The sequence below is a fragment of the Sarcophilus harrisii genome, chromosome 2 (assembly GCF_902635505.1).
Source record: "Sarcophilus harrisii chromosome 2, mSarHar1.11, whole genome shotgun sequence".
NCBI classification, from domain to species: domain Eukaryota; kingdom Metazoa; phylum Chordata; class Mammalia; order Dasyuromorphia; family Dasyuridae; genus Sarcophilus; species Sarcophilus harrisii.
Window position 1 is genome coordinate 369,080,517 of NC_045427.1, and position 25,083 is coordinate 369,105,599.

Genomic DNA, 25,083 nt, shown 5'->3' on the forward strand with positions numbered 1-25,083 from the left:
TTTTCTTTTAAAAAAAAATCCTTAGGTATGTTTAACTTCCAAATTAATGTTTAATGTTCTTAGATTGATAAAAGAAGCTGGCAAACAAGATCCAGAGCTGGCTTATATTAGCAGCAATTTTATAACTGGACATGGCATTGGAAAGAATCAGCCTCGTAACAAACAGATGGAAGTGGAATTCAGAAAACAGGAAGAGGTAATTTGAACAAAAACAATTTTTTAGTAACTTAGGATTTACCCAGACAAATTCTGTCTTTAGATCTTTTACTTAGAATCTTAGCATTTGTTTGAAATACAATATTTATACAGAAGATATCTTTATCATTTAAAAGCTCTAAATCAAGTCATACTCTACTTGAAAAGTTGTCCAAAAAGTTAGCACATCTGTCATCAGTAATTTCATTTTGCTTCAGAGGGTGATGATGATTTCAAGTACAATTTATTTTCTTATTCATGGACAATGTCTATTTGTTAATTATTCTGTTAATCTAAGAAAAAGGACAATAATATAATAGTGACTATACTGGTCCCTATTATCTTAAGGCTAAGTCTGTTTCTTTTCTTTTTTTTTTCTCTACTTAATAATATTTTATTTTTTCCAGTTACTTGAAAAGATAGTTTTCAACATTCATTTTTATAAGATTTTGAGTTCCAACTTTTCCTCCTTATTCCTCTCTTCCACCAGACAGCAAGCAATCTTATATAGGTTATATGTTTACAATCATATTAAATATATTTCATATTAGTCATTCAACTATAATTTCAAAGAAAAAAAAACTTCTTAATTTTTCTTTAGATTAATAAACTACAATTAAAGACCTTTGTAGCAAGTTATACCAAGCTGAATTAATGGTTTGATCTAGAGCTTTCTGAATGCTTTTTAAACTTACATATATAGGGGGGGTAAGAGGTGAAAAATTGGAACAAGAGGTTTGGCAATTGTTAATCCTGTAAAGTTACCCATGTATATATCCTGTAAATAAAAGGCTATTAAAACAAAAAAAATAAAAAAATAATAAAAAATAAACTTACATATATAGAATTTGTGGATGTGATTTTTATTACCATCTTTAATGCCCAGGTATCAGTTATATCCTTGTAAAGAAGCATAAAGTTTGAGGTAAAATAGTGTTGTTGGAAAAATAATAAAACATTTTCAGATTTGTAAGTTTTTTTTTCAATTAAACAAGTAGAGTGATATAGTTCTTGAATCATTTTTACAGATGAAACTTTTATAACACTATTCACAACCAATCCTATTATTTCAGCTTTTTAAAACTTAGCTCATTGTTTAGCTTTTTTAATTAAAAAAAAGAAATTGTTGAATCTGGTATATTAGAAAATTTTGTATAAAAATGGAATGAAAATTTTTGCTTAAAAAGCTCCTTACCATGATTGCTTATCATAGTTGCTGTGATGAGTCTACAAAAAATAAAATAAACAGGTGTCTGCAGTATATAATTGCAAATAATTTGACAGGTTTAGAGGATTGAGATCAGCATATTTGAAAAACTATACTTAAAAGATTATGCAGAGTTACAGTACATTTGGACACTTAATTGGAAAGCATTCCAATTAAATGCTGGGATTTATGGCTCTTATTTTGAGATATACTTTGTATATTTAGACTGTTTTTCTTTCCTTTACTGTGCGGTTATCATTTTAGTTTGTTCTCTGAATACTCAGTACATTATATGTATTAAAAGAATGGCATCAATTTGCTTACCAGTTTTTAGATTTAATTGCTGTTAACTACTCACTCTTACATGTTGTTTTAACTTCTGTTATACTGATGGCTCTGCAATTTAAGAACTTTTTATATCTTGGGACTTTTTTCTATTTACAGGTACTTAGGAAATTTAGGGCACATGAGACCAACCTTCTTATTGCAACCAGTATTGTAGAGGAAGGTGTTGACATACCAAAATGCAACTTGGTGGTTCGTTTTGATTTGCCCACGGAATACCGATCTTATGTACAATCCAAGGGAAGAGCAAGGGCACCCATCTCTAATTATATTATGCTAGCTGATTCAGACAAAATAAAAAGTTTTGAAGAAGATCTCAAAACCTACAAAGCTATTGAAAAGGTAGGTTTTCATATATACATGTATCAAGCAGTTCAAACAGTATTTCAATAGAACTCAATATATAAACTTTTAAATATGATATGTTAAACATTGTAGTCAACACTGTCATGGAACACAGAGGAACACAGGAATAGAAGATCAAATATCTTTTAGTCTCATGAAGAGCTAAATTTAACACATCAGTATAGATCTCAAGTTCCTTGAAATAGCATAATAGGTATGGCACAATAATAGTATAAATTGGGGGCAGCTAGGTGGCACAGTGGATAGAGCACCATCCCTGAAGTCAGGAGGACATGAATTCAAATGTTACCCAAGGCAAGTCATTTAACCCCAATTGTGTCAGGAAAATAAATAGTATAAATTGGAAATTTTGAGACCAATTAGAATAAAATTGTGTTTGACTGAGAATGGTTTTTTGGAAAAGATGTTATCTTAAAGGGTTCACTATGGATTGAATTAGTGTAAGGGATATATGATAAACTGAATAATAGTAATTGTCTCATATAGCAGTTTAATGTTTACATATCTCTTTGTGGACATGATCTTATTTTGATCCTCACAACAAAGGAAGGAACATAGTTTGATGTAAGGAACACCAAACCTGTCTTTAAAGCCTACTTCTTCCAGATTTCTAATAAATTTTCTTATTTATTAAATGAAAGGATTGGAGATCTTAATCTTTTTTGTGGCATGGATGTGTCATTTGACAATTTGTTAGACTATGGTAACATCAAAATAATGTTTTTAAAAATATAAAGTAAAATACCTAAGAATTTAAAGGAAACAGATTATTTTGAAATGTAGTCATTAGGTTTATGGATCTCAGATTAAGAGCCTTTGGACTCCCAAGATCATCTCTTCCAGCTCCTCATGTGAACCAATAAAATAGTATAGCTATTCTTATCCTTATATTGTTGTTGTTTGTTCTTCATTGTTGAAGAGGATCATGACAGGAATATGGCATGGAAGTAATTGGGAAACCTTTTTGGAAATGTAAATTTAGGGTTTTGAAGTGAGAAAGGGTCATGGATAAAGAAATGAATTCCTGTTAAGGATTGGTGTGTAAAAAGACAGAGAGAACTGACCAGAACAGAATTTGTTCTTATCAGAAATTCTATGTTTAAAAAATACAGATTTTAAGAAATAAATGTTCGAAGTCAGTTGATACTGGTGAGACTGAAACTGAACCTATTGTGGATGATGATGACATTTTCCCACCATATGTTTTGAGGCCAGATGATGGAAGTCCACGAGTCACAATTAATACAGCCATTGGACACATAAATAGGTATGGTACTACATCATTTGTGTTTATTTCAAGACTAAAAAAAAAGACCACTTGTAATGGTTATTACAAGTTTTGTAGATTTAAAAGTGAAACAGTGTCATTTTAGATCTACCTAAATCATACCAAATATCCAGTTCCAAATAAGTGGTATACTTTCACAAAACTCATTAGCTATTTGTACCAAGCCTAGCCATGATATGTATAAAAAGTACACTTTAAAAAAATCTCAAATTTTGCATAAAAGGTTAAAAAAAAAAGGTGAGCTAATGTTTAAGCATCCATTGGCAACTCTGGATTGATGGATTCCATTTTTGTTTGATTATGTATAATAGTTCCTTTTTAAAGTACATAACTATCAAGTGAAATTAGATTTTTTTCAAAGCAGTAACACCAGATTGTCATGCCAATTTATTTTTTTTGAGATGTTATAAAAAGTTATTTGAGTCTGAGCACTTAGTTTTCTTAATATGGCTTTTGTAGTATGATGTATTCTGTTCAAGTGCATAGCAGGATCAGTATATTAAAACACTGATATAATGCTGTTATAGATCACACTCCTTTTAGTAGTTTTTATAGTACTTAGTTGCAAACTGAGTTCATATTCAAGGTAATGAAAATAATATATTTTCCAATTTTAGAATTTTTTTTTTCTTCATAGATATTGTGCAAGATTACCAAGTGATCCATTTACTCATCTAGCTCCTAAGTGTAAAACCCGTGAATTGTCAGATGGTACATTTTATTCAACTCTCTATCTGCCAATTAACTCACCTCTCCGAGCTGCCATTGTTGTGAGTATGGAAAAGTTATGTGTATAGAATCTATTGAGTATTATTTCTTTGTGTTGTAATTTCTACTTTAGAAGAAGCCATACAAATCACATTTCATTTTTTTCTCAATTTTTCTTAATTATTTTGTTTTGTAATTTAAACTTACACTTTTAAGATCTATCCCTGTTATTTGTATGAATGTAAATAATAAGTAGGACATCACCCACCAAAAAAATTATCATATATTAAACATTATTGATTAGAAGGATACATCCATGTGGAAGAGGAGAAATACCTAAGAACTATTTTTATATCATTCATACAGTTTTACATTTGGAAAGGACCTTATAACTCATTGTCTAACATTGTCTCATATAGTCTTAATTTCCAAGCCTTTTCAGAGATCCCTTCTTCAGTATTCCTGGCAAGTACATTTCACCTTCTGTTTGAATATTTCTGAAATATCATACTAGGTTATTGAAAGACTCTTAATTTTTTTTTAAATGCAATATGTCACTTCAGAACACAAATGATGAATATTATTCACTTTTTGGCAGAATGCTGGTGAACTAGAAGTGTTGAATAAGATACACATTTTTAAAAATGGCCAGTTTAATCTTTTTTTGCTCAGTTAGATTAATTTGTTTTAAGTGTAGGCATCTACTGACTACAGCAGTAGGTAGAGATAAAGATGCAGGAAAAAAAGTAGTAGTATAGCATAGTACATGCAAGTCATATAGAAAGGATGGAAGCAGGATTATTTTGTCTCTACTGTATTAAGTTTAATGTATTCTCTAACAGCATGAATAGAAGTTCATAATTTCATATATGATCCTCCTGATCGTTGTATCCTGCAGTGTTCATATTTGTTTATAGTTTAATTTATGGAATCAAATATGAATTTAAAATAAACGGGTTATTTATATTGTGTTGAAATCTGCCTAGCTTTCATCTGTTGCTCCTTTATAAACCAGTTTTCTAGAGCAGCAAAGATAAAGCCTATTCCTTATTCCACATTAAAAATTAGGTATCATCACTAGTAACTCATATTATAGTTATATGTAGTAAAATAGGTCTCTAGCTACATAATTGATTATTATATTTGTGATTTATGGCTGGAATAAAGAGTTTCTTATGTGTAAAAGCTATTTTTTAAAAAAATTAATCGAATCACAATTTAAAACTACAATAATGATAACTTCCTTTTGTTCTTCCATAAGAATTTGTAAAAGTGCATCTTCTCTTATATGGAGACATTCCACTATTTCTAAAAATAGAGGATTTTATAATGTCTAGTAAAGGGAACTTTTACAAAATTATTTTCAGGAAAAACATGTATTGTCTATTTTTCAATGAATGGAGTTGAGAACTTAGTGATGCTTGTATACAAATTAAAGGCCTCATTATTTTCAGGGTCCACCAATGAGTTGTGCAAGACTGGCTGAAAGAGTTGTAGCTCTCATTTGCTGTGAAAAACTGCACAAAATTGGTAAGGATTTTTGAAAGGTAACAAACATGAATACAGAAAAGCATGAATAAAACCTTTGGATGGAAATATTGAATGTTAGTAGGTATCTAAATTTGTATTTTGTAGGGATGTCATTTTGCTGATGGTGTACTTTAGGTAAAGAAAATTCTTTAATAACTTTTTTTTTTGGCAAAGCAGTTGGGGTTAAGTGGTTTGCCCAGGATCACACAGCTAGGGAGTGTTACGTGTTTGAGTAGTCAGAGCCTTCTGACTCCAGGGTCATTACTCTATCCACTGCATCATATATGAAGTATGCATATACTCTATAGTTGCCTCAGCAAACAAGTCTTAAAATAATATTCCTACTTTTTTTGTGGGGAAAAATACCATTGATTTGCATCATTTTAGAAATAGCATAATTAAAAATATATTTCATATATCCCTCTTGTCCTTGCCATGGCAGCCAGCTATCCTTTAGATAGCTGTGGAAAATTTGACAGCCATTCACTTAGATGATTTCAACTTAGTTCATTGTTATGAATGAAAAGCAAATTTTAATGTTGGCATTTGCAGGAATAAGATATTTCTTGTTCAAACCCCACCCCAGACATTTGTTAGCTCTTTAATTCTGGGCAAGCTATTTGATCTTTCTGTGCTTCAGTTTCTTTTTCTGTAAAATAATATGTTGCATTCATTGGCCTCTAAAGTCTCTCCTAGAGCTGAAACTGTGATCCTTTGTTCAAAAATGTAATCAACAATGATGAATTCATTTTAAGTGCTTCTAGAATCTCTCTAGTGAACATACTTAGTAATTTTACTGTGAGAGAAGTCTTATATTATGTATGCCAATTTTCTTTTTTCTGTTAATGAACAGGTGAATTAGATGATCATTTGATGCCAGTTGGAAAAGAGACTGTTAAATATGAGGAAGAGCTTGATTTGCATGATGAAGAAGAAACCAGCGTTCCAGGTCGACCAGGCTCCACAAAAAGAAGGCAGTGTTACCCCAAAGCAGTTAGTATTGATTATATTGGATAAAGATATGACATCTTTTGGAACTTTATTTCCTACAATATCAAATATAAATCCTTTATTTAACTTTTAGTAGTTTGAGCCTCTTTTGATAGTTTAGATTTATATCATAATAACTTGCATTTATGCAATACAGTTAAGATTTGTAAATTGCTTTCTTTGTGATGTATACTATAAATATATATACATATATATCCTCATTTTAAAGGTAGAAATGGGGGTTCTGTGAGTTGGAGTAATTTGCACAAGGCCATATACCAGTGTAAGTGGCACAGTTAAGATTCACACCTTCCCTCTGACTACATTCCACTTTTACCCAATACCTGCCTTCTGCTTCAGCAAGGCTAGTCTCCTCATTGTCCCTGAGACCTTCTTATCTCTTCTTTTGTTATGATATCCTCTGATCTAGATGTCTTGCCTAATCATCTATAATGTGAAATAAATAAGTTATTTATTCTTACCTATATACAGTTTTTGTGAGAATCAAACATATATATATATACATATATATATATCATATGTATAGTCAGTCACACAATAAGCACTTATATTAGGCACTATGCTAAGAACTAGAGATACAAATAAATACAAGACAGTTCTTGTCCCTAAGGAGCTCAGAGCCTGAAGGAGACAACATGCAAACAACTGTGTAGAAATAAATTATATAGAGGTTAAATTGTAGATAATCAGTAGAGGGAAAGCAGTAGCATTAAGGGGGAATCAAAAAAGGTCTTTTTTATAAGCTGGAATTTGAAGGAATCCAGGAGGTAGAGATGAGAAGGGGAGAATGACAGGCATGGGGAAAAACCCAGATAAAATGCTTAAAATGGGGAGATGAAATATTTTATTTGAGGAACAGTAAAAAGGCCAGTGTCCCTGGATTACAGAATATAAGAGAATGAGTACTTTACAGTGTGAATCTACTCCTATTACTTCAGTGTGAGAACATGAATGTAATTAGTTCCTACAAGAGTGTAAAAGATTGTAGTATTTACAACTACTCATTCTGTGTTATTGTCTGTGCTCTTCCTACAATCATATAGAGGATTTACCCAACCCACCTTTTTGGTTATTTACAGTTGTGATTTTTCTGAAATCATGGTATTCCATGACTCATAGACATTATCATTAAGTAACTTTTGGTGATTAAAAATTAAGCCTCCTAGGATCCATATGTTGTGTCCAACTTTTTGTGACTCCATTTGGGTTTTTCTTGGCAAAGATACTGGAATGCTTTGCCATTTCCTTCTCCAGTTCATTTTGCAGTTGAGGAGACAAAGGCAAATGGGTACTAAGTGATTTGCACAGTAGTAAGTGATTTGCACTAGTTGTTAATACAACTAGTTAACTGTGGTTTGAGGTCAGATTTTTTTTTTAAGAGTATTTTATTTTTCTAAATACATGCAAAGATAGTTTTCAACATTCACCTTTGCAAAACCTTGTGTTCTAAATTTTTCTACCTCTTTCTTTTCCACTCTCCTCCCTAAGACAGCAAGCAGTCCAATATATATTAAATAGGCACAATTCTTCTAAACACATTTACATATTTATCATTCAGTGCAAGAAAAATCAAACCAAAAGTGAAAAAATATGAGAGAAAAAAAGCAAACAACAACAAAAAAGGTAAAAATAACACATTCAGTCTTCACAGTCTTCTTTTGTGATGGCTCTTTCCATCAGAAGTCTACTGGAATTGCTGAAGCCAGATTTGAACTCAGGAAGAGGAGACTTTTTGACTCCAGGAACTACTCTCTTATCTACTGTGCAATCTTAACTTCATTGGAAAGTCCAATTTCTAAATGGAAGCGATATTCCCTGTAGATGATCAGGTCCTATACTTGTTGCTTTTTGTATATGACAGTGCACTAAGCCTAATCATAAAGCAGTTCAATTCAACAAATATTTATTAATCACTTAACTACTTTGCTGCACCCTGCATTTGTATTGTATCGTACCCTGTTTATAGGTAATAGGCATACAAAAATGAAAAAAAAATTATGCTTATCCTCAGAGAGTTTATATTTTGGGGGGAAGTTTGTATATATGTTCATCTGTAAAAACAGGTAAATAAATACAAGGTAGTTTGAGAATAGAAAAGCATTGATAACTATTATAAGGATCTAAAGCATTCTTTTTACACCAAGTGGGATTTGAACTGAGTTATGAAGAAATCTGAGCATGACAAGAGGTTGTAAGAAAAGAATGCATTTCAGGCATGGGGGAATAATGTGAGCATCTTCAATGAAGTCCTTGATTACTCAAAGGAGAAAAGTCTAACATTTCATATAGGAAGTCAAGTCAATAAAATCAAGTCAGTAAGCATTTACTAAGTACTTACTATGTTCCAACACTGTGGCAAGTTCTGAGAACACAAATACAAGCAGAAAGACAGCCATCAGCTTTTGTTCTCAAGGAGCTTATACTCTAATAAGGACTTGAAGGAAGGTACTCAGATTCAGAAAAAAGGTACTCAGCTCAGTGGACATGGTAGAGAAAGTCATATTTTGTAGCCTGGAGGGGAATCAAAATAGGATTGGCTTGTTTCCTTAAAATGGAGGTTTTGGGAGGATCCAATCAGAGGGAGCTGGAGCATATATTGGTTGACTTCTCTGCCTCAATTCTTTCCCCATATTAGGCCATCCTCCATTCAATTGTCAAATTGACCTTCCTAAACAGCAATTCTTTACTTTCCCTATCATTCCTCATTTAGTAAGTTCCAATAGCTTCTTTTTACATCCAGAATCAGATATAAAGTCTTCTTAGCCTTCCAAGCTATCCTGTTTTTCCAATTATTTTAGGCTTTACTTCTTCATATGTATATTTGCAATCAAGTAACACTGACCTTCTTGCTGTTTCTAGAACAAGACACTCCTGTCTCCCTACTCCAGGGATTTTTACTTCATGTCTCTCATATCTAGAATCCTCTCCTTCTCCGTCTCTGTCTCTCGACTTCCCTGGATTCTTTCATGTCCCAGTTAAAATTCTACTTTCTGCAACAAGCCCCTCCTGATCCCTCTTAATGTTAGTATCTTCCCTATATTGATTATCCAGTTCATCTTGTGTGTATCTTATTTATACATAGTTGTTGGTATTTTGTCTCTCCTATTAGACTATGAACTCCTTGAGAACTTGTACTTAAAAAAAAAAATTCTCTTCCCTTTTATTGTATTCTCAACATTTAGCACAGTGCCTGGCCAATCAGCTAGTACTTAATAAGTAAATGGTTGTCTACTTATCTTGTTGATTGCACTCCCTTTCCGGAACTTATAAATGTTCTGTGTATTCTGTATCATACACTTCAACAGATTATTATATTTCTGCTCAACATGTGTTTGTTGTGTCCCTTCAATTAGAACACAATTCCTTAATTCCATAAAGCATTGTTTATGTTTTGTGTTTCTATATCTTTCACAGAGACTAGGTACATAAACTCATTGATCTAGAGCTGTAATGATCCTTTAATTCAGACCCTTCCTTTTACAGATTAGGATCCTGAAGTCCACCACGGCTAAGTGATTTGTACAGGGTCATGCATACATATTGTCAGAGGCAGGATTTGACCATTGGCAAGTCCCTTGATTCCAGTGTTAGTCTCTTTCTCCTCTAGTATTTTGCTCTTGGATATATATTAAATATTTAATAAATCAGTACCTAATTCATATATTGGGTAGAAAAACATTCTCTGGTTTTGAATCTAACTTATATGTGTACACAAGCCTGGGGAAAGTAGTCTTCATGCTAATAGTTAACGGCTAACATTTTTAGGTCTTTTGTTTTTCTTGGTATTAAGTAAATACAGCTTTGATGATATTAGTAATGTCAAATGTGTTTCAAACAGATGAGCAATTGTATTTTTAAAACCATATATTAAGATAAGCTTTATAACTAATATATATTCGGGAGCAGTTATAGATTTTACTTGTCTCTTGGATCTTGAAAATGGTAATATTTAGTTTATGGACTGATAAGCATATGAGATATTTTAACTGCTCTTATATTTAACATAATTGAATTATGACAATAGGGACTGCAGCAATAGCATTCTAGGTGAAAGGGGAGTATAGGTAGAGAAGAATTGCAAAGATTGTTTGCTATCTTGATTTTTTAAAAAGTGTTAAATGTGTGAAATATAGTACGTAGTAATAACCTCAGTTAATACTATATAACTGTCTTTTTTAAAATAGTTTTTTATTTTTCAAAATAAATGTAAAATAGTTTTCAACATTCATTTTCGTAAAACTTAAGTGTTCTAAATTTTTCTTTTTTCCTCCCTTACCTCTCCAAGATAGTAAGCAATCTGAGATAGGTCAAATATGTATAGTCCTTTTAAATTATATTTCTGTATTTGTCATGTTGTGAAAGAAAAGTCAAACCAAAAGGGAAAAAAGCCATGAAAAAGAAAAAAAAAAACCCAAAGAGGTGAAAATACTATGCTTTGATGCACATTCAGTCCCCATAGTTCTCTCCCTGGATACATTTGGCATTTCCACTCCAAATCTATTGGAATTATCTCATTATTCAGAAGAGCCAAGTCCATCATTGTTGGTCATTACCTAATCTTGTTGTTGCTTTGTATAATTTTGATACATGATTTCACTTTGTAATTCTCAGGGGGTCTTTATTAGAACTTGAGAGAACTTGAATTATTCTGCATTTTTATTGTTTCTTAAAGGGCCCACATCCCAGTTTCTTTACAACTTTAATTCTTATCTAGTCAAACATGTTAGGTGGGTTCTTGGAACCATTTTTCATTATTCCTCTGATCGTTGGTGTGATTTTTTTCATTCTCTTGAGAAAGTTTTAGTGATAGTAACATCTTTCACCCATTTCCACTTAGCTGTAGTAAAAAGATATACAATGTTAGTGGTTTGGGTCAGGGAAAATATAATTTTTGGATATAAAGAGAGGGTTTAACAGAGAAGAACTGAAATGGCAAAGAAGAGTTAAACCATCACTGATACTCATACCAAGAAATACTCATGACAGAGTGGAAAGAGCACTGGCTTTAGAATCAGAGGACTTGGCTATAAATTCAGCTTTTTATGCATATTACCTGATGTGAACTTGGATTAGTTTCGTAAACTTCTTGAACCTTCATTTTCTCAACTGTAAAATTAGGTAGTTAGACTAAGTGGTCTATCTTCTAACTCTAGATATGTAATCCTACAATTACTTTCAGAGGCTGAGTTGCAGGTATGAGCTGTACTTAGCATAGTGTGTGTTAATACTTTTGAGATTGCTTTGTGATCTTTTGGTGGGATCTGATTTCTAGATATACCAACACTAGTCTGCAGAACTTCCTAGGATTTTTGTTAAAAATTTCCAAATCTTTATTTTTAGAGAGAATAACAACTTACTATTTGCATCTTTGTCTCTAAGATTTTGTTTTATTTTGCTTTTGATGTACATATTTTCACCTCCAAAACTCAGTAATCCATTTGGCTCAGTTATTTTGGTATTTTTTGTACTGTGCTGATAGTGCCATTGTGTTCTGCCCTCCACAGACTTCATCTAGAATAGTGTTCAGCTCAAGGACCCGTGTTTAAGAAGGACATTTTTATACTCAGAAGCATCAGAGAAGAGCAATCAGCATAGTGGAAGGTCTTGAAACCATTACATATATAAAGTTTGTTTAGATCTGGAGAAGACCCATGGTAGCTTTCTTCAAGTATCTGAAGTAGTGTCATGTTGAAGAGGCTTAGATTTGTTGTTTTTGGCCCAAGGACAGAGCCAGGAGCAATAGATAGAAGTGGTAAAGGAACAAATTTAGGCTCCATGTCACAAAAAGATTTATAATAATTAGAGCATTTCAAAAGTAGAATGATCTTCTTGAGTAGGTTCTTCTGTAGAGGTCATCGATCAGCAGAAGACTAGAGGACCACTTGTTAATAGTAGGGATTTTTTTTCATATATAGTTTATACTCTGCCCACCGAGGTAAACCAGTCTAAACCAGGTATTGAATTTTCTGAAGACTCAATTTCTTGAATTTTTAATAACAAAGAACTTACTGTATTTTGTTCTTTAAAAGACTATATCATAAAGTTTAGATAGCAAAAGAAAAGTTTTAGCATTAACAAACGTAAGGTCATTGTTTTACATCTCTCCATTTGATCATAAGCTTTTTGTGGGTGTCTTTTCTCTCTTTTTGTAATCTCAATGCTAAGCTCAGTGCTTGCCACATGGTAGATGCTGAACAAATATTTATTCATTGAATGATTATTATAGATCTTGTGCTGTGTATTTATTTCTTAAGCTTTTTTCTTAGCAGCTTTTAGAGAAAAATTACTTGATTTCATTGAGTTTAAGTGAGCTTGTTTTAATGATTCTGATTTTTCCTCTCTCCAACTATAGATTCCAGAATGTTTGAGGAATAGTTATCCTAAGCCTGATCAGCCCTGTTACTTATATGTAATTGGGATGGTATTAACTACCCCTTTACCTGATGAGCTTAACTTTAGGAGAAGAAAACTCTATCCTCCAGAGGATACCACAAGATGCTTTGGAATACTGACAGCCAAACCTATACCTCAGGTAGCATTTCTTATTCCTTCTTCTCTATATTATCTTCCACTTACTTCTCTTCTTCTTTATTCTTTACAGAAAGAATGGGATTTATATGGCATCTTTTATTAATCTAAAATTTAAATTCAGTGTTTGAAAAGTGTTAATTTCTCCTTTATTTAAATATTTCATACATTTTTTTCTATTTGTTTATAGGTGATATAACTCTAATTACCATTCAGTTGTTAACTTTTGCCTGGGGGCTTTTTTGTGTTGATACTTAGATTCCTCATTTTCCTGTGTATACACGCTCTGGAGAGGTTACTATATCTATTGAGTTGAAGAAGTCTGGTTTCACTTTGTCATTACAAATGCTTGAGCTGATCACGAGACTTCACCAGTACATATTCTCACATATTCTTCGGCTTGAAAAACCTGCACTAGAATTCAAACCCACAGAAGCTGATTCAGCCTACTGTGTTCTACCTCTTAATGTTGGTAAGGTTTCAGTCTTAAAATAGAATAGAAGTTCCAACTTTATACTGTGCTCACAAAATCTCCAATTCTTTTTGGTGGCTAATTTTAAGGTTTAATAAATGTGGACCCAATGATGAACTGTATTTCTGTGGTCTGAGCTAAAGCCCAATTGGCCATCACCATTTGGGTACCGGTGATGAATTATTCACCTATAGCAATTTTTGAAATTGTCTTCCAAGAAGAATGGTAGTGTACATTGACAGAAGTGATCTGTCTCAGTGAAATCACAGGCCTTTGAAGTATTGAAGCAATTTAAATCTAGGATGTAGAAATTTATTTTTCTATTCATAACTTGGAGACAAATCTGGTAATGTGTGATCGGAATTGGAACTCTTGTATTTGTCCTTTTTATTTTTAACAAAGTAAAGATTTTTTTTTTTTTTTTTTTTTTTTTTTTTTTTTTTTTTTTTTTTTTTTTTTTATCCTTCCCCTAGTTAATGACTCCAGCACTTTGGACATTGACTTTAAGTTCATGGATGATATTGAAAAATCTGAAGCTCGTACAGGCATTCCCAGTACTCAGTATACGAAAGAAACACCTTTTATTTTCAAACTAGAAGATTACCAGGATGCAGTTATCATTCCAAGGTAAGAGTATTGTATTTTTGCTGATTTAAATGGCTTCATTATATATTTGAATATGCTTTTCAGTGCAAATATATATATATGTATTGGTTTTGAAAAAAATGAGTATGGAAACATTATTATTCTTATTTCCAAGAATTGTGTTTCCTCTAATTTCTTTAATTATGTTTACAAACAATTATTTTATGGTAAAAGGATCTTAATATAAGGAGAGAGTAATTTAAGTATTTACTTTCTGTAGAATGTTTTTGCCTGGTTGCATTTTCTTTTTCCTCCCTTCTATTTACCTACAATTTCAGATTCTTCTTGTGGAATAGAAATAGTTCTTAGTATGGTTCCCAAGAATTTTGCCAAGAAAAATCCATTAAAAATCATAAATTATAGTGACAGAGTGGTTTTTATTTTTTGTCTTTTAAAAAAAAATTTTTTTTGGAGGAGACAATGGCACATATAGAATAATACGGTTATACAGCTTATTCAGGAAATAGTAAATATCATATAAATTTATGTAGACCAAACAAGTTCACAATTTTCAAAGAATTAGAATACTAAAAATGTGGAGCATATCTTAATCTTTCTGTGACTCAAAAAATACTGCAGTGTTTTATCATCCTTTGTGATTATCGTTATCCTATGGATTAGCCAGAATCGGGCTAAATTACACTTTTGCTTTGGTATCCTTTTTGAATAAATAGAATGGTGGTTGTACTTTTGTATTTACTAAAATATTTATCCTGTAATTTTTTCAGTTTTAAAAAATTTCTGCCCTATCCAACTTGGTGAAACTGAATAGAAATAATATTCTTAAAAGGTACAGATATGTTTTATCAGAACACAAATATTTATCATGGTGATAATAAGGGGAAATAAAGTCAAAAGTTAAAGAAATAACTTTTTCTTGCATTGGAAGAGTATATATTTTGTGTCACTACCAAGACTTGAAATAATGTTATTGTTATAATTTTAGCAAAACCTTTTCATAATACCATGAAATCCTACTATAATGTTATTTAGCCAATCTCTTATTTATAACATTCTTTTTGTAAAACCATCTTTTATCTATCATATTGTTTCACCTAAGGTCAGGTTTTACATAGCCATAATATAGGTACTTAATTAAAGTGTGTTAAATAAATGGAGAGTTAAAAATCAATTAGAATATAGTTGTTTATGTATTTAAGGCCATGTAACTTATTTCTGTAATTATTCCATTTCCCTACCTCAAAATAAAGGTGTTTGGGGATTTTTTTTATTATCCTTCCTGACATTTTAGGCAGTATGAACTTGAAGAGTATGGGAAATGACATGAATTGCTGAAGTTTAAAAAAACAACAACAAGGTTTTAAAGACATTCAGGATTAAGTAATTTGCTCATAGTCATACAGTTTATAAACCAGATTTAAAATTAGGTCTTTTAGCCACGTACCACCTAGTTGTCTCAGTGCTTCATTTTTTTAAAAGTTAGGTACAGATTTTGTTTTTAAGTCTATTTGAAATGAATTATCTAAGATATATTATCAGAAATTTATAATTTTATTACATGTCATCTAATTTCTTATTACCTTATATTAATAAGCATTTAAGTTAATTTTCTCTTAATTGTGTGATAATTTAAACTAAAAGTAAGTTAATCAGTCTGAATCCCATTCTCTTCCCCCTTTCTTCCCTGAATTTTTTGTTTAGGTATCGGAATTTTGATCAGCCTCATCGATTTTATGTTGCTGATGTATATACTGATCTTACACCACTCAGTAAATTCCCATCCCCTGAATATGAAACTTTTGCAGAATATTATAAAACAAAGTACAATCTTGATCTGACCAATCTAAACCAGCCTTTGCTGGATGTGGACCATACATCTTCAAGGTAAGAAGTCATTGAAATGTGGGAAGGCAGCAGAGAGTACTTGCTGTACAGGAATTGGGCTTAAATTTCACCTAACACTACTTTATGACTACTTTTGTGATCTTATAAAATGAGAAGATTGGACCGTGACTTCTTAAGTCCTTTGTAGTTCCAAATCTACGAATGAAAGTCAGTTTACACTAAATATTTTATTTTTTAAAGGTAATGACATATATCTTTGTTTTCGTTATCTAAAATTTTGTTGGTTTTTATTATTTACTATAATGAAGGGAATCTTATTTCTTATTTTAGACTAAATCTATTGACTCCTCGCCATTTAAATCAGAAGGGGAAAGCCCTTCCTTTAAGTAGTGCTGAAAAAAGGAAAGCCAAATGGGAAAGTCTGCAAAATAAACAGGTACTGTTTTTACATTAGTATGAAATGACAAGATACAATTTTTTATATTATCAAAATGACAAATATTTAAGATCATTAGAAATTAATCTGATTAATCCTTTTCCCCCATTCAAAGATACTGGTTCCTGAGCTCTGTGCAATTCATCCAATTCCTGCATCATTATGGAGAAAAGCAGTTTGTCTCCCTAGCATCCTTTATCGCCTGCACTGCCTTTTGACAGCAGAGGAACTAAGAGCCCAGACAGCCATTGATGCTGGCGTAGGGGTCAAATCACTCCCTGCTGATTTCAGGTATTTTTGGCATTATTTAAAAGAAAATTTTTACTTGCCTAATTTGAAATTCTAGTTAGAAAAGAATTCAATTCTTATTTTTATACTTTTAAAAACTTATTCTGAAATTTTTTTTTAAATTAAGCATGTTTTAGTATGTAAAATATATTCATTCTTTGCTTAAATCCTTTTTTCATTATGTAAAAGATATACATTCCCTAGAAGATTAACTCTTGATCAGTGATAACAGAATTCTGTAGATCTGATAGGAAAATCTGAGTTTGAGAAAGTCTGACTACTAATTTCTGAGACATTCCAAAGGGTTCTTTCATTAAAAAAAATCCATATCATAGTCTTTAGTTCTTTCTTCCTACATACTTTTTGCCATCCTGCCCTCTTTACTTTAGTGGTAATCTAGGGAAAACCCTATGTATTTTATTTTTCAGTGCATATAGACAGACCAACATAATGAGAGATACATGAAATTTTTTAATGCAAGTAGCAAAATAATAAATGTTCATGTTTTTATAGTGTGTTAAGATTTACAAAGTTACTTTCTTCATAACAATGTAAAGCCCTGGGAGACTGGCTCATTTTACCCTAGGCCATATAACTAATGTCAGAGCCATGATGCAGGTTTAGCCCTTCTGACTCCCAGCATCAATGAGTGTTCTTTCCACTATGCTTTGTCATCTCCATTTACACTAGATTCAATCCTTTATAAGTTATTGAATAGCAGATTTTAGTAAGTTGTCTTTTTATAATAAGTCTGTTTGAATAAGGTTTCTTTTTTTTGAGTCAAAAGAAAATGAACAAGTTTATATTTGTATATTTCAACTACTGTGTTTTGCACTTAATATTGTGGCATAAAAGCTTTCAGTAATCATATTGTCTTTACAGATATCCTAATTTGGACTTTGGATGGAAAAAATCTATTGACAGTAAATCTTTCATCTCAATTCCTAACTCCTCTTTAGCTGAAAATGAAAATTACTGTAAGCACAGCACAATTGTAGTCCCTGAAAATGCTGCACATCAAGGCACTAATAGAACCTCTTCTCTAGAAAATCATGACCAGATGTCTGTGACCTGCAGATCATTATTCAGTGAGTCACCCAATAAGATTCAAATTGAAGTTTCCACAGAACTCACAGCAATTAATGGTATTTCATACAATAAAAATCTTGCCAATGGCAGTTATGATTTAGTCAATAGAGACTTTTGCCAAGGAAATCAGCTAAATTACTACAGGCAGGAAATACCTGTACAACCAACTACCTCATATCCCATTCAGAATTTATTCAATAGTGAGAACCAGCCCAAACCCAACAATGAATGTACTCTGCTGAGTAATAAATACCTTGATGGAAATGCTAACAAATCTACCTCAGATGGATGCCCCACAAAGGCAGTGACAGTGACCACCAGTACTTCAGAAACTTCTGTTACTTCAAAAGGGAGAATTGATTCTGAACAAAGCCCTTCCAATGGGTATTCCTCAAAAACCCTTGGCCCAAATCCTGGACTCATTCTTCAGGCTTTGACGCTTTCCAATGCGAGTGATGGATTTAACTTGGAGCGACTTGAAATGCTTGGTGACTCCTTTTTAAAGCACGCAATCACCACGTATCTGTTTTGCACTTACCCTGATGCTCATGAGGGCCGCCTTTCTTACATGAGAAGTAAAAAGGTAAGCAGTAATATACTCTAAACTTGCAAAACTTCCTCAAAAATAATTATCAGGCTCTATTTTTTGTGTAGTATCAAAAGTTTTAATTAATGTTGTCAGATGTTATATCAATTTTGGAAATACAATTTGACTATTCTGTGTACTTGGCAACATCAACTCCAGATTACTTTATTCCACTGTTCATTTCCCTCTTCTCTGCAATAGCCAACAAAGATCTAAATAGTAATAACACAATTCTTGACATGAACCTTTTCATCAGCAGTGAAATTTTTTATTTTATTTTATTTTTTTTTATTTAATAGCCTTTTATTTACAGGATATATACATGGGTAACTTTACAGCATTAACAATTGCCAAACCTCTTGTTCCAATTTTTCACCTCTTACCCCCCCACCCCCTCCCCTAAATGGCAGGATGACCAGTAGATGTTAAATATATTAAAATATAACTTAGATACATAATAAGTATACATGACCAAAACATTATTTTGCTGTACAAAAAGAATCAGACTCTGAATTATTGTACAATTAGCTTGTGAAGGAAATCAAAAATGCAGGTGTGCATAAATATAGGGATTGGGAATTCAATGTAATGGTTTTTAGTCATCTCCCAGAGTTCTTTTTCTGGGTATAGCTAGTTCAGTTCATTACTGCTCCATTAGAAATGATTTGGTTGATCTCGTTGCTGAGGATGGCCTGATCCATCAGAACTGGTCATCATCTAGTATTGTTGTTGAAGTATATAATGATCTCCTGGTCCTGCTCATTTCACTCAGCATCAGTTCGTGTAAGTCTCTCCAGGCCTTTCTGAAATCATCCTGTTGGTCATTTCTTACAGAACAGTAATATTCCATAATTTTCATATACCACAATTTATTCAGCCATTCTTCAACTGATGGACATCCATTCAGTTTCCAGTTTCTAGCCACTACAAAAAGGGCTGCCACAAACATTCGTGCACATACAGGTCCCTTTCCCTTCTTTATAATCTCTTTGGGATATAATCCCAGTAGTAACACCATCAGCAGTGAAATTTAGAAGTTTCTCTGAGTTATCTGATTTTCTTAGGTACAATGCTTTAATTCAAATGAAAAATCAAAAGATGCTTTTTGATTTTTGACTAAATATGTGCAAAGTTCTACTTAGGCACTGGAGGCAAGAGAGGTAGAGAACAAATATAAATATATAAATAAAATTCCTTGTCCTAGGGAGCTTGCAGTCTAATTAAAGAAATGATATATAAAAGTTATAAGACTGTAGATGCTTAATTTGAATTGTACATACTAACTTACTATTATAATTCAGAGGAGGGAAAAGGAACTTCTCAGTGCTCATGGAAGACTTTACAGAGTAGATGAGCTTTGATCTAACTCTTAAAGAATAAGTAGGATTTGGCAAGAAAGGAAAAAGAATATTTCAGGCATGTAGAATGCTGTGAGCTAGAGCTCAAAGCATTCTTTAAATAATATTTCAAGGAAATCATCAATTTCCTGCCAGGTAATAATAAGTTTGCCAATTTTGGATAAATGTAAGATGGACAAGCCATGGGAGAAATTAGAGATAGTAAAAAAAAGAACAATGATGGGATTAAAATTATTATATGGAGGTAAATAAGATGATTTTCTTACACATTACCTTTTTCTCTTTATGGAGTTAAAAGTTTTTTGATATGTGATGTAAGATTAAAAAATAATACTTGAACTGTGCTCAGAAATACAGGTATTTAAATAGATCCATACCACTGATCTAAATGTTGAGACCCATTTAACTCTGTCCATCTTGTGTGATATGAGTTACATCTCAATCAGTATTATATTCATGATTGAATTTCAAAAAAAAATTAAGTTCTTAACTGTTTAAGACCAAGTTTCATTCTACATAAAGAATTTGTGATATTCCTTTGTACATATAATTAGTATATTATGACATTACTGATTTTGAATATCGATTCTTGTCTTTTAGATTGCTAGTCTGATCATCAAAAGCAATTATTTGCTATTTGCTACTTAACGTTATTAAGTTTTGAGTTTTGAAATACAAATGCATATTTGTTTATTTTTCCGTGTTCTGTATTCTTAGTTGAAAAAGTTACTTTTCAGTTTAGTATGTATATACTAACATGTTAAAGTTTACATTATATATGTATATATTATATACATTAGTTGTATGTTGTAATATTTTTCCTTTTTGTACTCAAATTGTATTCTTTAATGAATGTTTAAAATCACTAGAAGGTTTGTTGATGTTTTGCTACTACTTTAAGGAATAATATAGGAATAAAGTATAGGTAAAGATATCTTACTTTAGTTCTTCAAGGATCTATAGTTTCATAAATGTGGAGTACTTCCGATTACATTACCTCTATAATCTATAATGTAGATAGTTTTACAGAGTGTTGTGGCTAGGAAAACTTGTCACTTTATAGCTATTCTGATGAAGAGTTTCTCTTCACTAACTTGAACCTTGTACAACAGACATGTAGTTTCTGACTGGGCCTGTATTTCAAAGTCATTTTAGCCTGGTAAGAGCTGTCAGAGTTGTACTTCCCTGAAATAGCTTTTAAAAACACTTTTGTGCCACAGTGAGACATCAGTGAAAGCACAATTGTAGTTAAAGAAGTTATATTTAAAGGCATTAAATATGCTTAGTATTAATGAAAAAATAGAAGGAAACAAAGAAAAATTGCATTCAGAGTGACCACGGAAAGCATCAAATATTGGGAAATTAATCTACCAGGGCCCACTTAGGACTTAGCTAAATATACCTATATTCTGTATAAAAAAGAAGAATTAAAGAAGCAGAGATATAGTCACTTTTCATTGTTAAATGGAGCCTATATAATATTACAGTGCTAATTAAGTTAATTCACAAATATAGTGCTTTCTGAATTAAATCATCAAGGAGTTAGCTATAGAACTTAACATTTTAAAAATTCATTTGGAGGAAGAAAAGATATAGAAACTCAAGAGAAATAAAGAATCAAGTCTTTCTGATACCAGTGGACTTTGAACAGTAAAATTCTGAAGTAAGTAAACATAATCCAGTGTTTCATAAACCTATGAAGATAAGCTTCTGGGGCATGCCTACTTGACAAGATTGCATGAAAGAACTTAAAGCATTTTTGGCAGAAAATAGATGTAGACCAGTCTACTCCATAAAACATCATAAGTTCCAAATGGGCATAAAATTTCAATATAAAAACACGATTCCATACTTTTTAAGAGACAAAAGTGAAAGGAGGTAATCCAATATCTTGAAAATCTGTGACTAGAAAAATTTTTTTAAAAAAAATTTAGTGGTTTTTCTTTATTACCTATTTTTGTCAATGTACCTTCCCCCTCAATTTTTACTCAAAGACCATCCCTTTTAATAAAGAACTTAAAACTGGAAGAAAGAAAAAATTTAACAAAACTTATCAGTCTATTAATATATAAAATATTCTCTATGTTTCCTTGATCTCCCATCTCTGCAAATACACAGGAGGAGATGGTGGTTATGAGTTTTCTTTGAGGCCAGACTTTAGTTTATTCTGAGTTCATGGAATTCAGTTGAGATTATTTTGTTATTATTTACATTTACATTATAGTCATCGTATATGTTGTTTTAATGATTTCATTTTGCATCTGTTTATATGTCTTTCCATATTTCTCAGTATTGATTATTTCTTATGGCAGAATAATGGTTTGTAATTATGAGTCATAGTTTGCTTATCTGTTCCCTGTTGAATGGGCATCCATTTGTTTCTAGTTCTTTGCTACCATACACAAAACAAATACTACTTTAAACATTTTGATATATATCAGGCTTTATTTTTGTCATCTCTCTCCTTGGAGTAAATTCCTAATAATGGAATCGCTGGTCAAATAGATGTTTTAGTCATTGTTAATTATATTATTCCAAATTGCTATAAGAAGAGATTGCTTAACCAGTAAAGAAATAGGGGGTCATTATAAAAGACAAAATAGACAGTTTTAATTAAGTAAGATTTAAAAGCATTTGCATAAATAAAATCAGTGCTTCTGAGATAAATAGTGAAACTTAATTGAGGGGAAAAGGTCTTTGTTTCAAATATATCTGAATAAAACCTAACATTTGTGACAAGAGATCTAGAGCTATTCTCCAAAAGATAGATGGTCAAAGAATATAAACAAAAAAAGTTCTCAAAAAAAGTTAACAACCTAACAACAGTCATATGAAAGAATTTTATAAATTGCCGCTACTAATAGGGAAGGTTAAAACCATTCCGATGTTTACTTCAGCTTCTAAGGTATCAAAGGTGATAAAAGATTGTAACAGTAAATGTTAGTGGGATATGGGCAAACAGACATGCTGACAAAAAAGCTATTAACAATTATTTGAAAAAAAAAACAGTTTGAAATTATGAAAGAAAAGTCACTAAACCATCCATTCATATTCTTTGTTCTAGCAGTTGTCTTCCCTGCCCTAGGTTTCTTCCTCTAGAAAGTAAATTATAAAAGTAAAAGGTCCTTAATACAACAGAATTTGCATAACAATGCTCTTTGTAGTAAGAAAATACTATAATTGTTATTGTTTGGGGAATGGAAAACTAATTTGAAATGTAGGAACTTAATGGAATATTATTATAGTACAAAGAAATAATGCGGAAAAGGAATTCTGAGAAATATGGGAAAATTGCTATAAACTGATGCAAAGGGAAGATTAAATTTCAAATTTACCATAAGTAAAATGCTAAAAATATATAGAAAAGTTGCCTCATATTAGTTGCATTGACTAATGTCTGTCCCTAAGGAAAGAACAGGAAATATTCCTCCCTCTATTTAGATAGGCCTAACCAATGGGAAATTATGTATATAGGCCTAACCAATGGGAAATTATGTATATACTGTGAAACCTGATTGCTGTATTGGTTGGATTTTGTTTATAATTTTCTTACAAGAAAGAATGGAAGAGGATACATATTGGGGAATGATTCCATTTTTTATAATGCATAAATAAAAAGTTATTGGTATTGGTGGTGGGAAATATTTGAATATTTGAAGAAGTTAATAAGGGAGAAAAGAAAATAAGATGTTTATTATAGACAAATCTTGACCTGAATTTTGAAAAAAAGTAAAATTTGAAGAAATCAACAAAAGCAGCTTTGTCTTATTTGAGTTCCATTGTACTTTTCTGAGTATTGGTGTTTTATGAACATTTCTGTTGAAGGTCAGCAACTGTAATCTCTATCGCCTTGGGAAAAAGAAAGGTCTGCCCAGTCGCATGGTAGTGTCAATTTTTGATCCCCCTGTAAATTGGCTTCCTCCTGGTTATATAGTAAATCAAGACAAAAGTAACACAGATAAATGGGAGAAAGATGAAATGGTAAGTTATTAATCTCTGATTTTTGATTTGATTTTTATATAGCTAGCTATGTATTTCTTTCTTACTAGTTTTTTTCTATATACTAAGTATAGACTATATACTTCCTATATACATACATATATATATATATATATATATATATATATATATATGTAAATGAAATAAGATTTGGGGCCTCTCTTTCTGAATAAAACTTTTTCTTAAAAAATATAATTAAAACTTGATTGACTTAATTGACCCTTGGTTAGGACAAAATATCCATATATGTTTTCAAAATTTGCTGAGAGCTAAATTATTAACCGCATTTTAAATGAAAATAACCATTTGAATCCAGTCCACTGATATATTGAGACAACACCTGAAATAGTTTTTAGGAGCCCAATAGTTTCATTAGGGCTTTTCTGCATGCTCTTTTATTATTCAGTTATTTCTATGTATTTTGCCTTTTCTGGTAGAACCGCAGTGATTTTCAGTTTATTACTATTTTAAACTAATTTTTCAGTGAAACCAGCAACTAACTTACTTACTTTTTTTTTTTTTTTTTTTTTTTTTGGTCTATGAGTCTCTTTCAGTGAGTACTCTTTTTCAATGACAAATGCCTTTTTTAAAAAAGAAATAGGAAAAAATTCTTTCTTTTTTTTCCCCCTCAAAATGGTTTTCTTTAACTTACAATCATAACTGTTAAAAACAGAATGAAAAATGACTTGTGATCTCTAGCCATGGGTTTCTGTACTGTGTGCAAATAAATACATTTTCAGCAAGATAGTTTTTGCCAGTAGAATTCAGAAATTACTAATCACTAAAAAGCATAGTTTTCCAGTTTATATTTTAGCCAGAAAAGAATGTTTTTTTTTAATTTTGTGAACTTTTAAAAAAAGTGGTTTACATCTGCTTTGCAACCAGTTACATTTGAATTAATTTCATTGCATAAAAACTGACACATAATTTTTTAATTCTTCCTACTTGTCTTTATTTATTTCTGTCCACTTTTCCTCTTAGGTAATCATGGTTTGTATTTTCTGATTTTGATTTAATTTTTTTTTTCCATTTTGCATTATTTTATAAAGGTCTTTTTATACTTGTTCCCATTTGTCATTTTGAATTACTTGTTTTCCTTTTGGTTTTTGTTGTATACAAATTAAAAATATAATATCCATTATATCTTATTTTCTTTATTATTCCTTAATATTTTTCTATTTAATACAAAAAAATCTTCTGTCTGGAGTTCTGATAAAGATATTCCA

At 31.4% G+C, this 25,083-nt stretch overlaps 1 protein-coding gene across 2 annotated transcripts in view; it reads left to right on the forward strand.

Annotated features, from left to right (window-relative positions):
• DICER1 (dicer 1, ribonuclease III) overlaps positions 1-25,083 on the forward strand; it is a 95,347-nt gene that overhangs the window by 49,530 nt on the left and 20,734 nt on the right. For both annotated transcript variants that reach the window (XM_003756574.4, XM_023504598.2), the window contains 14 exons: positions 64-196; positions 1,847-2,089; positions 3,226-3,380; positions 4,039-4,171; positions 5,564-5,639; positions 6,493-6,632; positions 13,003-13,182; positions 13,437-13,650; positions 14,124-14,277; positions 15,958-16,140; positions 16,432-16,537; positions 16,653-16,828; positions 17,708-18,497; positions 23,684-23,839. In XM_003756574.4, the coding sequence (XP_003756622.2) occupies positions 64-196; positions 1,847-2,089; positions 3,226-3,380; positions 4,039-4,171; positions 5,564-5,639; positions 6,493-6,632; positions 13,003-13,182; positions 13,437-13,650; positions 14,124-14,277; positions 15,958-16,140; positions 16,432-16,537; positions 16,653-16,828; positions 17,708-18,497; positions 23,684-23,839 (2,839 nt within the window). The remainder of the gene's footprint in view (positions 1-63; positions 197-1,846; positions 2,090-3,225; positions 3,381-4,038; positions 4,172-5,563; positions 5,640-6,492; positions 6,633-13,002; positions 13,183-13,436; positions 13,651-14,123; positions 14,278-15,957; positions 16,141-16,431; positions 16,538-16,652; positions 16,829-17,707; positions 18,498-23,683; positions 23,840-25,083) is intronic.